The sequence below is a fragment of the Heterocephalus glaber genome, unplaced genomic scaffold (assembly GCF_053883595.1).
Source record: "Heterocephalus glaber isolate CG9 unplaced genomic scaffold, H.glaber_assembly_v1.0 deba00001465, whole genome shotgun sequence".
Lineage (NCBI taxonomy): Eukaryota > Metazoa > Chordata > Mammalia > Rodentia > Bathyergidae > Heterocephalus > Heterocephalus glaber.
This window is the reverse complement of record NW_028258312.1, coordinates 22776782-22791938: the sequence shown is the minus strand read 5'-3', so window position 1 is coordinate 22791938 and position 15157 is coordinate 22776782. Positions and strand designations below refer to the sequence as shown.

Below are 15157 nucleotides of genomic sequence, written 5' to 3'. Positions count from 1 at the left end.
ACTCCTGGTATCATTGTCTGTCACCGCTGCTCCTTTCCGAGCAGGGCCGTGGCCCCTTTGTGTGCTGCTATCTGATGCTAGGCTCATGGACCACTGCTGGCTAGGCTTTCCCAATGCTGGATACAGTTTTGGGCTTTAAGATACTATGTTTTCAATGAAACTGTTTCACGTTTGTTTTATTCTCCCCCCCCCCCCCGGGTTCTAAATTCTTTGAAAGAGAAGCTGTTCTGTTCTTTTTATTAAGATCTCAGTAAATCTTAGTATTGCACACACTAGAAGTAGCTGCTTATTTAGGTTAAAGTGATAAAAATATTGTACTAAAATCAACAGCTTTAAATGATTCCCTGTAAATATTTTCTGGATAAAGTTAGCTGTGTCTTTAGGCAAATTTTTATGTGATATAATATCCTGTCCTCTCATTTTCCCAGGTATGATGCAAGAAAAATTACTTTTAAAGCTGGCGCTTGCCTCAGTAACAATATCAGTCTCTCAAATTCCCAGTGGATTTGCTATTCCGATTCTTAGTTTCATTGGGTTTAGTTTCCTGATTATTGAAGCATGGTAAAACATGAGTCATGAGGTCTAATTTCGTGTTCTGGAACACTTGAAGAGCTGAGGAATGATTTGTTCTGTGAAGTTGGATCAACCATACCCAGGGGTCCAGGGGTCTCCATTTCCATCCTGATCGCTTATAAAATTTTTCCCACAGTTGATTTAGATCTTCTGTTTGTTCCTAACTGAATTTTGATAACTGTGGGTGTTCTTTTGTTGTTATTTATATCTAGTGGCTTTTTTGAACTAGGCTATTTATTTTTATCACACACTTGTTAATATTATGTGTTTGGTATCAGGATTATTTTGTGTATGGTATGTTTTATAATAACACCAGCAGTGATTTCGATTTCACTCCATATTTTACTGTCTGGTTTTGCATTTCATGCTGAGAGTGATTCTGAAGGACTTGTTTGTGCACAGTGTAGGTGGGGTCGGGAGCATCCTGGGCCAGGGACAAGTTAATTATCGTCTTTCTGCCTCAAAACTAGCAGTAAGCCCTTCTTCCCAGGATTCGTAGGAAGATTAGAGAAGTTAGTAGAAAGTCCTAAGGACTGCCAAGTGCCCATGCCAACCAACCGTTACAGAAATGACATTTTTGTTTTTGTGTATTTTAGTAAGAAAAAACAAAACTTTATATTTCCCTTGAACATGAATGAAAGTTTAGGTAGCTCTAGAATTCTTGAATTGTAACCTTTAATTCTTAAAATTCTGCTCATGTTGCTCTGCTGGCTACTGGCATTTTATTTTCAGAAGTGTCTGATGTCAAACTGAATTTTTGTTTCTCTATTAGTAATTTTTCCCATCTGATTTCTAGTATGACTTGTTTATTTATATATATTTTTGGTACCGGGGATCAAACTTGGGACCTTGCGCTTGTGAGGCAGGTGGCGGAACCACTGCGCTAAATCCCCGGCCCTCTAGTATGATTTTTTAAGCTCTAGAATAACATTTAAAAAATCATCCAGATATATCTGATATTGTCTCTTTTCCTATTTTCTCTACATTTTTAGACATGAGTATTTCTTTAGTTTGTTTAGTTTAGTATTTCTGTGTTATTTTCCTTTTATCCAACCTGCTCTTTTATGTGTTTATATCTTAGGGGTTTATCCTAGGATTTGTCCTGCTTGTCTGTTATACTTTCTCTGAGCTCTGGGAGATTTTTCTTCATACTCCTGGCTGAAAAGATTTTCTGATTTGGTTTTCTGATTTAGTCCTTTATGAAATTTAGTGATATATGGGAGCTTCTGTTCATAGAAAAGCAAATAATTAAGAATAATCCCCTCCATTATAAATAAATATTCGTGAAGTACTTATTCCCTTATCTGTTGGTCAAAAGAAAAAGAATCTTTGGAGTAGATAAAAGTGGGATTAATTTTAATTCATGATGTTAATTATTATAGTTGAAATTAAGTGATCCATGCAACCATTTTGGGCTTTAATGATTAAATAGAAAATATTTTGTGATCATGCTTTTCTTCATAAATGATTATGTATTTTTAAATTGCAAGTGAATGTATTTGAAATGTAATTTTGATGCATTTCTCTTAAATTCATCGTAGACTCATCTTTATTTTGTTAATATTACTAACTTAATAAAGAACACATGGGATATACACACTGTATGTAATTTATAAAGTTTATTTTTTCATATTTCCATACTTGACTTTTTCCAGATAACTGTTGAAGGAAGAAATGAAGCTTTCAGTGTTGAAAGCCGAGCTCTCTTCTACGAGATCCTTTGTGCTCTTGTTAACCCAGAGCGTGAGGATACCAGAGGGTTCAGCCACCTCACTGACGTGACCGAGAGCTTTGCCTTTGCTCTGCTGACTGATGTTCCCTGTGGCTCTGCTGCTGAGAAGTGAGTGCCTTCCACCGCACCCGCCGTGCTCCCTACTCCCTGTGTTTCTCCCCTGTTTGCAGTGTCATCTAAGTGGACATGGAGGGGATGTAACTGGAATGATGGGGCCAGTGCATCAGACCTGTTGGGCAAATGAAGCTAATTGTTTGAAGCAAACATGGCAGGGACACCAAAAGTAAACTTAACATTGTCAAGAATATATTCCTCTCATTTCAGAATGTCTTAAGAGTTCAAAAGTCATTGTCTTAGTTACTTTTCTGTCATTGCTAAGACACCCAGAATTAAAGGGAGAACGGTTTACTTAGCTCACAGTTTGTAGAGGTTTCAGTCCATAATTGGCTGGCTCCAAGGCAGAGTGGCACATGGCAGAGGGGCAGCAGTTCATGACAGTGGAAGACAGCAAAAGCAACAAGAAACCGTAACAGCGTCTCTCCGCCCCTTTTATCTTATTCAGACTACTTAGGGCAGGTAGCACTCACGCCCTTAATCGTAGTGCCCTTGGGCCTAGCCCCACCATGAATCAATCACACACTCTAATTCAGCCACTTCTGAAAAGCAGGAGGCTCTGCGGGGACCTCTAAACACAAGCCCTGCAGTCCTGGTGCCTGCTGTAATTCAATGGATAGAGGATGGATTCTGAGTGGAACAGAAGGAAGCTGATCCTACCCTTAGGAGTGTTTTCCTGCGCTGCAACTGTGCTTCTCTTGAGGGCGCTGGTGTTGAATCCCCCTGGAGACATCTCAAAGGATGTGGGTGAACTTCAGCTCTGTGGTTCGTGGCTGGAGTTTCACGGCAAGCTTTTCATGCACCATGGCATATAAATGATATTCATTAGATAAAGTGGATTGTTGTAGCTCAAAGCTAAAAATGTTTTATTTCTATTTGAGAACATAGAAATCATTGGCAAAAAGAACATGGTTTGAAATGAAATTCCTCTCGATTTTCAGAGTAAATATATGCTACCCCAAATCAGAGACTATTAAATGGGACACATCTGGTTAAAATGCTTATATAAAGCTTTATAAATGTTATTATTCTCAATGACTGTTTCACTGTTTATTAAGTCATATAGAAATTTAGAGAAATTTTGAATACGTTTAAAAACTTGTGTATGGTAATTTAAATCATCTCATTTACAGGGCCTTTTATGAACTCTGACAGGTTAACTAAAAGTTGGTTGGATACATAAAACTTTTACTATTAATTCTTAAATCACAGGACACAAGAAGTTAAAAGACATAGCCAGTCCACATATAAGAGAAGGATAAGAGGAACCAAGAGCTAAAATAATAAGTTATATCAACTGTACCTTTGCTGTAGTCTTGACTTTGTATTAAATTGAACAATATGATTAGATTCTTTTGTAATTTAAAATATTACAATATTAAATTGTAACAGTTAACCATAAAAGAACTGATTGGGTCTGGTGCCTCTGGGTTGGTAGTGCCATTCTTACTAAAGAACAGGGTCCCTGCCCATGTGATACATTCTGACCAAGATAAGTGCATGTGGTGGAAGTACAGGCCATGTTAGCTGACGCTTTGCTTTTATCTTACAGAAGCAAAACCATCCTCGACAGCTGCCCATACTTGTCAATAATGGCTTTTCACTGGGATCTCCAGCAAATCAATGGGCACAAGTTTGTAGGAAAGGAAGGTGATTATATTCAAATTCCAGAAAGGTTATTGGATGCTCCCGATGCAGGAACAGTGCCTGGAGAAAGTACCTGTAAATTAGTGCAGTTTACAGAGTATAGCAGCCAGCAGTGGTTTGTAACTGCAAACAACCTTCCTGCCCTGAAAAATAAGGTAATCTGTCGTTCAAAAAATTATGAGGTTGGAATCTCTTTTTCTTTAACAGACACACTCAGAATGTATTTGTTTGATCAGATTTTTGACAATGTTATACAATTTAAATACTAGTTTATCATGAAAAGTGCTGTCTTTACGAACCATTTAAGAATGTTTCATTTGGAAATGTTTTTCATTTTCTATTAAGTAAAATGTGTATGTGTATATGAGGAAAATGAGAAAAATAAAGGTTTCTCTAATATATCCTATCATATACCTCACTCTTGATGAAGCCAGCTAATGATAGTTACAGGTGAACTTTATCAGCTGAAGACTTTTTACTGGGGAAGATAATGTGAGCCATAATTTATGGAAGGAAATACATGAATGACCTTGGGAAACATATGTATAAGTGGCTCCAAAACATTGAAAAATGAGGAAGGAATCTTAAATGAAGTGGGGGTAGATTGGATACAATACAAAACCAGATGGCATTGCGTTCATAAGGGAGCTAACTGTTAATGGCAGAAGGAATCAAGTGACTAGTTCTAAGAAAAATCAAGCTGTGTTCAGAGTGGGAGACTGAGTCATGACACTAAGTCGAAACACATTACATTTTCTGCTCCTTTTTGACATTATAGGTATTATCTTTGAGTGTGAAAGGCCAGAGTTCACAAGTCCTGGCTAACAACAATGAAGTTCTCTATAGGATTTATGCCGCTGAGCCCAGAATTGTTCCTCAGTCGTCTCTGTGTCTCCTTTGGAATCAGGCAACTGAGAGGTACATTTTAATAATTTCTTAGGATTAGAATTTGGTCTTCCTCATTCCACTTCCTCATTGTACTCCACATAGGTGGCAGCTTCTGGTGGGGCTGCAGGCTGGAGAATAACCCTCCAGTAAATAAGATGGTGCTGTACTGGGGATGCTGTAGCCATGGCACATGCAGCCAAGTGACCTGCATGTGTGTGCAGCTCAGGGTTTCCTTCAGTGCTTCTCTTCCTGGGTTGTAGCATGAGCTCTGAGCAACCCAGATCACTTTTCTAACGTTCTCAGTTAACTTGTTGGGCAGGAAAGGCATTTTATTTCATCTGGGCTGGTGATTCACCAACGTATGCTCTACATTTAGAGGGGTTGGCAGGATTTGGAGCTCTGCTTCACAGAGGGGTTGGTATACACTTGGGGATTAAAGCTAGGTGTGGGAGTGGTGAGAAAAGAGCAGTTCTTTCTCTGAGTCTTGTTGGCCTCAGGACTCCCATTTCTGAGTAGATGCTGTCGCTCATCCAGAGGGCGAGGATTTGTATGAGTCACCAGATTCTGTTCTTCCTGAATTTCACCCGCACAAACTAAGCTTCTAAATAGGCTTAATAAATAGTTCACTGGATTAATTGACTGTCTTCTAAAACACCAAGATTCCTGTTTGTCTTTCTTTGTGAGGAAACATTTTGGATTTCAACTCCTCACGCCTGATAGTAGATCTTAAACCCTGACTTACAATGGTTCAGCCCATGACTTTCTGTTGTTGGATGTGCCAAAGTGAACACGTTCAGTAGAAACCATACTCAGAGCCTGAATTGTTATCTCTCTTGTGATGCTGAGCAGCCACACGGCCATAGCTTCTCATGAGCCATGCTGTCATGGGGGTAAAGGACTGAGGCCACCGTGTGCCATGTGGCTGAGCTCTGACGTTCAGTAGGTTACATGTGCTCGGTGCATTTTTGACTTACAGTATCTTCCATGTGCAACGAGTTTATCAGGTTGTAATCCCAGTACGAGCCATAGGTATTCTGCAATCCTCAGTGTATGATTAGCAGTGAATCCTTCCAGCTTAAATCTGCAGTTTGGATTAGGAAGTTTCACGTCCTTAGAAAAGTAATGGAATCACGATGCACTGAGATGGAACAGGCTCAGCAGTCATCTCTGGGGAATGCAGAATGAGCCTACCTAACGAAGGAAGCCTAGAAGTGCCTTGGAAAACACAGTGGCTCAGTGGCTCCAAAACATACAGAAGATGAGGGCGGAATCTTAGAAAAGCTCACAGGTAATTCCCTAGTTCAAAATGTAAGGGTGTCTGAAAACACAAGGACAGATGAGCATGACTATGCCATGGGAAGCTGTCCTATGGGGGCTTCTGAGTGAGAGGGGAGTGGGTTTTTGGCAACGGCTGGTTCTACTCCCTTGAGAGGACCACTTCTTGCATACAGAGACTGCTGTGGCAGGTGAGGCTGGTATTGAGGCTGCTCCTGACCATTTCCTGAGGTAACTGTCAGCTCATGCCCCGGACGGGATGTTCTCTCCAGTGTTCCTGAAAACCCAGTCTGCTTAGGTCTTCAGTAAGGAACACCTATGTTCAAACAAGTGATTTTTCCTGTAACAGACATCTCTGCATCTTTAGCATCGATGCAATGGGAGCAGTGACTGCTGTGTTTTGCCCTAGCTGGTGGCCTGACAGCCCGCTGTGCAGAGTGGTGGGGGTCACCACAGGCTACGTGGACTGCGCCTGCTCACACATGTCCGTGTACGCCGTCTATGCACAGACGCATACCCTGTCTGCATACAACGAGGCCTTCTTCTCTTCCGGATTTATATGCATCTCAGGTCAGTGGCAGTATTTCCAGTTAATGATGTGAAATTTTGAGGAAATGAAAGTCTGCTTTCCCATAGATCTTTTGTAAATGCAAGACACAAACCTGCTGTCATTCATCACTCTCCTGTTGTCTTATTAATTCATACAACAGACATTTATGGAGGGCCAACTCTGTACTGCGGATTCAGTAAAGAACAACACGTAGCATCAACTCGTAAGGCATATATAGTGTGTTGTAGGATAGAAATTAGATCATAAAAAGGCTGCATAGTTTACAGTGTTGTGGTTGAGAGGGAAAGTTCTGCAGCCGGAATGTGAGGATTGTTTGAGGTAATACATACAGAGACTTTTGTAGTTTCCTTTAAGAAATATGCCCCATGGGTTGGTTAGCATTCTGTAACTTAGGAGCTCTGAGTAAACCAAGCATCATGTTAAAGAACAGATCATCTTATGTTCCTTATCTAGGCCTACTTCTGGCAGTAATAGGAACTTGAATTGTTTTAATGTCTGTCCAACTACTTAACTACAACTAAACTATCAAAACATTCATTTCTGGTATATTAATTATATAGTTGGAAGCCTAAGAATTCCTAATATTATATTTCTATCACCCACCTATCTACCACCCATTCTTGCCCTCATTCATGTTTTATAACCCCACAACTGCTTGTATGAATACTTTACTTGTTATGTAGAGAGCCAGGTGTAGGGTAATGGTTAAAGGTGTAAACGCTGGAGCCAGACTGCTTGAGTTCAAATCCTGGTTCTGCTATTAGCTAGTTGTAGAACCTACAGCAAATTACTTAGTTTTCACACCTTCCAGGCCACACCCACAGTGACGGCCTCTTCCACTAGTCTTCACCTCCCAGCATCACACCCAGCTGTAAACCCAGCAGTGGACTAATCCAGCATCACGCACCCATGGTCCAGTCACCTCCCACAAGCCCCACCTATGAGCACATGAGGCTTTGGGAGACATCTAGATAGAAGCCATAACGCTACTCATATAGGTTAAAAACTGTGTTATATATTAGAGTAGTAGATATATTAACTCAGACATTTCTAATAATCTGGTTCAATGATTTTTTTTATAAATATGATTATCACTAAGTGCATTCTTATTTTGTGTGAAAATAACTCCCTGCATAGTCTATTAGAAAAATTTTCCAGATACAGAATTAAGTAATAAATTACTGTTTTTCTGTTTTGTTTTTTGACTTTCCAATATAATTTCATCTTGCATAGTTTTAAAATTTCTTTAATGTGTCTTAATTCTAAAACTTAGATTCAATGGCAAATATTAGTGTTTTTTTTTCTTAATACTATCTTTTATAAAGGATGACATTTCTTATTTAATAGATATTTCTTGGTAGTACATGTAGCTTCAAAACCAGAGACATCTTATTTTATTTTAGCCAATAAATATAAAGAGCAAATAAATTTCATAGAATGATGCAATAAAACCAAAAGTTGCAATGAAACAAAATCAAAAGTTACAACATTGCACTGAAACTCTAGATGTCATTTTATGTGTTCCCATAGACATAAATTCAAGTGCTACTATAACCCACAAAAATTCCTTGCTCATTCCAGATGTTGAATATGAAGGCAAAGAATTTCTTTCTTTCTCTCTTCCCCTCTCCCTAATTCCTTTGCTCCCTCCCCTCCTTTTTTGCTGTGGTGCTGAGGATTGAACCCAGTACCTTCACATGGAGCTCCATCCCCAGACATTTGTATTTTTTACTTTGAGACAAGGGTCTCACTAAGTCACTAATTTGCCCAGGCTGGGTTTGAGCATGTGATCCCCCTGCCTCAGCCTTCCATAGTGCTGGGATTACAGGAGGGTGCCACTGTGCCTAGCTAGAAGTATCTTAACTAGTAAATTGTTCAATCAGTCCCTTGATAAAATAGCTCTATTAAGAAACTTGGAAGTAAGACCTTGGATCAAAATAAAAAATTTAAAAAGTATTTGGCTATAGCTCAAGTCAAAGGCCCTGGGTTCAATTTTATAAAATAACATATAAAGTAAAATTTAAAAATCTAAAAAGAGAATGTTTTCTGATTTTCTAGTAAACTAGCAAGACTATGAGGTGCTTCCTGGGAGAATTGTCTTGTGCCTTTGCTGAGCTTCAGGGAAAGATGAGCGCGTCCCTCTGCCAGGCCCCAGGAAATGGAGGAGAAATTGGTACTCCTTACAGAAACACTCAGTGATTTAGGTCAGGCCATACCGATATCCCTCTGAATTTGTTAGCAGTTAATTGGTGGTTCTTTTTATGAACTACAGCAGCATACAGTTAGACATGAATTTAAGCTTTTTTTGTTTTAATCCGAGTAGGTCACAGTGTGTCTGTACCAGTTCTAGTTTGCAGGTGTGGACACTTTGCTAGAGCAGAACAACTGGAGTGATCAAAGTGTATGAAGCACACAGAGACCAGAAGGCTTAGCGTGATGAAAATAGAGGTGCATGTCGTGGCATAAGCAGCTCACCAGACACTAGAAAACAAGAGAGTGACACAGTGCTGTGTGCACCTTGGAGTCCAGCAGAGTGAAATCATTGCCACGGTGATGGGAGAGACACCTTCCAGCACCTTCTTCAGGTGCCAGCGCCAGAGCTGTGTCACATGATGACTAGGGGCCTTCGCACGGGCTGAGGACATGTTAGAGTCCTGACAATGATGGCAAGGGGCCTCCCATGCCTTCCCAGAACTCGGCGTTGTTCAGTCAGTGACGCACTGTTGGGTGGGAAGGATTTGTCCTGTGTTTGCCCTGACATGAGTCCTCCTGTCCTGGAACCCCTGAGAGAACCTGCAGCATCCCGGTTCCCTCTGGTTTAGCAGGAGTCGATGAGCTGAGCGAGGCATCTGGCAGAGGCACCTGCCGGTGAGCCTCCTCCTCCTCCTCCTCCTCAGTTTGGAGTGGTTTTAAGCTGGGAGTAGAGCTGGGCTGTGCCTCCACTGTTTCTTGTTGCACCCAGTGAGAGAGAACCAACCAGAGACCGATATTAAATCCACACAGGAGTGTATTACCAGCCGGGACCTGAGCCGAGCATCGGACTCGAGCCCGGACTGGGAAGAGACAAACATGTTTTATACACCTTTGAGGCCAGCAGCTTCTAGGCCCCCCTATGGGATAGAACTAGCAAAGCAAGCAAAAGGTACAGAAGCAGAATGTCCTGCTGTTAGAACATTTGTAAAACAATAGTTGATTAATTGTTGTTTCTAGAGAGACTCTCTAAGGGGAGGAGGTTTCTAAGCTTCCTCCTTCTGAGTTCATCTAAAGGGCAGGCAGGTGGGTCAAGCAGCAATGTGGAGTCTTGTCTTGCTAACTAGGGTTCTTCATTTCTTTTTTGTTCTCTTATGGCAGAGAAATCTTTTTAACACATTAGTCAGACTAAAGCTTTCCCTTTTAATTGGCTAATGGTTTTATTTACTTTTTGTAAATTACTGACACAATGTCAGCCTTACAGTAAATGATTCTTTATGAAATACTAGAAGATTTACAAGTTAAGTAAATACAATAGGAAGTCCTTTGACGCACAATCATTGCTTTGTTCATTGTTTATAAAAATGCAAGAATATTTAAATTGTGCTTTTTGTTTTATAAGCTGAGAGTCTGACAGCTTTTCCAGAAGAAAGTAATACTGCCAAATGCCACCTATTTACTTCCAAATTACTTTTTAAAATAAGAGATAATTTCTGTGAAGTTCTTCCAGAAATCTCAAGTGCATATTCTGTGAAATCATTGTGGTAAGGTTGCTGTGCTGCTTGTGTGCTGGTTGTGGGGCATGTATCGATGCCAATCCAAACAGCTTCATTTTATCTCTCACAGGGAGAGTTAGTCCCAAGAAGAATGGAAGGAATAGGCTGGAACGGAGCAGCTGGAAGGCAAGCCTGGGGACGACAGGAAGTGAAGGGGCTTAGTGTTAACTCCAACGAGGCATCAGATGCCGGACCTCTCTAGTAGGTGTATTATTTAGGGTGAATCTGGACGCAAACAAGAGAAGACAGTTGACGGACAGATGCCCTAGACAGATTTAGTCCCAGGTTGATCCATTCTGTCGCTTACTGGTGTCCTGAAGCCTCTCATTTTTCTGTTGTGCTTTCCCCAAGTCTGTGTCCCCCAGCCTTTGTCCCTCACGGTCTGGAGCTGGCTCTGGCGACAGTGTCGCTGCATGCAGGGAGGAAACCCTACTGGGTCCTGATTTAAGAACCCTAGGAACTGCCCCGAAAGCCCCCAGAATCTTTTCCACATCTCCTGCACCAGAATTGTGTTCTGTGGCCGTCCGCATCCAGGCTCTTTCTGGAAGAAGGTGCAGATAGAATTAGAGAGAACTGTGTGCTCAGGAGAGTAGTGTCCAGCTGTGCACCGTAGCCCTGAGCAGCCCCTGATGGATGCTGGCTTGAATCACTGTTTGTGAAATGAATAAATCACTGAATATACAGTGTTGATCAGTATTTTTGGCTATCTGTCAGATTCACATGTTCACACCCTACACCATATTATCATAGTCACTTTTAATCAGAGTTTTTGAGAAACTTGACCTCCTCTGTCACTTAGAATGGTTTAACGGCGCCCTCTAGTAGAGTTTGCCACCTTGAGAGTCGTCTTACCCCGCCCATTCTGGTAGCCACCAGCCACAGAGGGTCCGTGAGCCCCTGAAATGTGGTTGATCCAACTTAGAAACAAAATTTTTAATTCCATTTCATTTTAATTCAAGGACATTTAAACTTAAATAGCCACCTGTGACTGGTGGCTGCTGTGCTGCGCTGCAGACGTTCAGCATCCTGGCGGTCTGGAGCCCGGTCTCCCTGGCCACCCTCCTCTGGAAGACTCCCTCCCCTGATTGCAGACTTGCATCCTCCATGCGCTTCATCCTCACTTTTCCTGCTAGAAATCTTTTCAGAGTCGACTGCTTTCTTAGCTCGCCCTTAGCAGATTAGCAGCAGTAACCCACAGGTGCTGTACTGAAGGAAGAGTTGCAGAAACATGAGAATCTGTAAGAAGAACACAAAGTAGAAGCTAGCATTCATGGGGGAAGTAAAAACAAAATAAGATGGAAATCTAACAGTTGCTTTATGAAATCACGAGATTTGGGTTTTGTTTGGGTTTCTCATCCTGGGGGTCCAGAGTACGTCTGAGTGCATCTTTGCATCAGCTGTAGGCACAGAGGCTGCCGAGGAGGGCGACACCAGATGGGCACTGTGGTGACCGGGGACCCCTGGCACTGGTGGGTGGGGCCCGCGGCCCTCCCGGAGATACACCTGTCCCAGCCGTGCAGTGCCTGAGGTTCTTGGCCAGGTTTCTGAAAGCCTGACTGATGCACAGCCTCCCTCCTGTGGGAGCTTTGTCTGCTCTATTAAAATGGAAAAATGTAACCAAATGCTTTGCCCGCAAGGAGTTGTGAGAGGCATTTCTGAATAGAAAGTGAATCACAGGACCTGACCATGAGTGTTTTGCCGATGCCTTGTCCACCTCTGCTGTAGATTCTAAGTCTTGTTTCAGAGCTTCAGAGATGAGAAAGTAAGCAAACAAAATGCTGAATTAGCACCCCATTTCCATCACATCCAGGGCAGTGATGGCGAACCTTTTAGAGCATTGAGTGATAAGAACAGCCCGCTGTGGCTCACATTCCATAGGTTCACCACCACTGGCCCAGGGCATTGATAAGAGTTAAAGGAGGTTGGGGCCGGGGCTGGGATGTAGCTCAGTGGTGCTGCACCTGCCTGGCAAGCACAAGGTCCTGAATTTGATCCTCAGCTCTGCAAAGAAAAAAAAGAAAAAGAATTAAACGAGGTAATGCACTCGAAGTGTACGCAAATGCTAGACACCTATGAGTAGTTGCAGCGCTTCAATCATTCTTAGACAAAGTCACCCACTGAGGCCCGGGTGTCCCGGAAGGCTTAAGTAGAAAGCAAATGGGTTCCCATCAGCAGCTTGTTTAAATTTAAAAGGCAGAAAATACGTCTTCTGCCTTTAAAAACCAACACTGAGAGAAATGTATGGGAATTACAAGACATAAGACTATGGGCTGGTGCTGAGGCTCTGACCATTCTCATGCAGTAGTGTGGACAAGTGAATTCAGGGGGCTTAGAGATGATAGGGATCATTTTCCTCATGCCTCTTAGAACATTACATCTTTTTGCTTCTTTGTTTGCAGTACTGGTACAGAACCCAGGGCATTCACACTCAGCTGCATCCTCAGTCCTTTTTTATTTTTCATTTTTGAGTCAGGGTTTTACTGAGGTGCCTTGGTCAGATTCAAACTTGTGACCCACCTGCCTCTGCCCCCCAGGGTGCTGGAATTATAGGCGAGTGCTGTCGTTGCTGGCAGAAGTTTAAACTCTTATAGGGGAAAGAACACATTTTGTTCATGGTGGTGGCATACAGCAGTGGAAGTTCATAATCACCACTGCTGTAATTACATAACTGTTTTGAGTAGGTGAAAAGGGTGATTACCTAACCTGGGTTTCGGTAGTACGGTCACAGTCTGTGCCTGAAAAGGCCGCTTCACCTTTCCAAGTAGCCCTTTCAGCCAAGCCAGCTATTTTTAGGAAATCACATAGAATTAAAACTTTTTCTTAATGATCCAACTTGACTGAGATACACAGAAAACAGAATGCTTTTTAAAATTATTGACTTGCTTACTTGGTGACTCATTTTTAGCTGGGAAGCAAACATACAGGTACAGTATTTGAAATTTAAAGTTCTCTGTGGGCCTCCGCGCGAGCGAAGGTTGTCCGGGCTGCAGAGCCGGGCAGGCAGGGTCCTCTCTGCGGAGGCGCCAGGCCACACTCCAGACTTTCCCGGAGGTCTCCACCCATCGTGCGATTGCTCCCTGGGTTACAAACCCTCACGCTTGACCTCCTCTTTCCGCAGGGCTCAGCTTGACGGTCGTGTCGCAGGTCTTCTGCGCCGGGTGCTCCACGTGCGCGGCGAAGCTCCTCATGCACATGATGGCAGCCGGCCTGGGGACGCAGGTAGGAGAGCGTGCGGTTTTGCCTGCCTGTAGGGGATTCGTGTTCCGCTTCCTCTGGTCCCAGGCCACGTGGCTGCGTGCTTCGATTTCTGCTTAGTTGAATGAGCTTGCTTCATCAGTGGAGGCTGGGCAGGGAGAATAGGGTACGGACCGAGAGTGTCAGGCCCACCATGCATGCATCTAACTTTGTGGGAAGAAGCACCTTAATACCATCAGATTCGAGAAAATAGCTTCTTATCACAAAGCGCGTCTTATTATCAGCTAATATCTGCTAAATATTTTATTAATGTGTGTATTAATATATGTTGTTTAATCTGTTTTGATGAAATATGCTGTTATAAATTCTTTATATGGAAGGCACGAAGATGATGTACACTGGGTCTGGGGGGCTAGCTCAGCGGTGTAGCATGTGCTTAACATGTACAAGGCTCTGGGTTCAATCCTCAGCACTAAGAAAACAAACAAAGGCCAGGCATGGTGGTGCATGCCTGTAGTGCCAGCACTCAGGAGGCTGAGGCAGGAGGGTTGTAGTGAGTTCAAGGCCAGACTGAACTACATAATGACAGCCTATCTCAAAAAAAGAGAAAAACAAAAGATGATGTATACTTTAAAACACCTGGAGGATATGTATTTCTTCATGTAATAGCATCCGATATAGTTTGGAAGAGCATTCTCTTTTTTTGTTTTTTTGGTTTTTTGGGAGGTGCTGGGGATCGAACTCGGGACCTTGTGCTTGCGAAGCATTCGGCGGCACCACTGAGCTAAACCCCCGGCCCCCAGAACATTCTCTTTTGAAAAGTTGTTCAGTTTTCAATCCTAGGAGAAATAGTGTGAAAAACATCAAATTACTTGTTGGCATGGAGTGTAGAGAATGCGGCTGAGAGCATAGTTTAGGGCCCAGAGGTGATGAAAAGATGAGGCGGAACGCCTTTCCTGCCCGTGCAATTCGGTCTGCAGAAGCGGGGTGCAGTGGACGGCTGTGATGGTGACGGCTTGCAGGCCACCCTAGGGGTTAAAAGATGAGGGCCCCCTTCCTCCGGGGGTCGAGAAGTCTCACAGGGGGCCATGTGAGCTGCCGCGATGAGTGAGCATCTCTGCATTGTTGGTGAGAGGAGGGTGTAGGCGTTTATAGAGGCAACAAGGAGTAAAGCGCAGTCGCTTCTGGAGGCCTGGAGTCACAGGTCCGCACAGGACACGGCGCGATGTTTCCACTGAAAGACTTTTAATGTTACCGGTAAAATAAAGTCCCCGTTCCAGGGCGACCTGTGGGGTGTGGACAATACCGGGTTTTTGTTTGGGCCTGGTTACATGCATGCGGTCAATTTCTGTAAGTTTATTGTGCTACACGCTCACAATTTGCACACTTTTTCATAGTGCCAATGTGCACTTTATT

At 42.7% G+C, this 15157-nt stretch overlaps 1 protein-coding gene across 7 annotated transcripts in view; it reads left to right on the top strand.

The window, feature by feature from the left end:
• Adgrv1 (adhesion G protein-coupled receptor V1) overlaps positions 1–15157 on the top strand; it is a 483421-nt gene that overhangs the window by 236173 nt on the left and 232091 nt on the right. For all 7 annotated transcript variants that reach the window (XR_015438967.1, XR_015438966.1, XM_087180966.1 and 4 more), the window contains 5 exons: positions 2229–2413; positions 3972–4221; positions 4845–4984; positions 6639–6799; positions 13665–13765. Coding sequence is in view for 5 of the 7 variants with exons in the window: in XM_087180966.1 (XP_087037092.1) it covers positions 2229–2413; positions 3972–4221; positions 4845–4984; positions 6639–6799; positions 13665–13765 (837 nt within the window). In the remaining 2 variants the exon portion in view is untranslated. The remainder of the gene's footprint in view (positions 1–2228; positions 2414–3971; positions 4222–4844; positions 4985–6638; positions 6800–13664; positions 13766–15157) is intronic.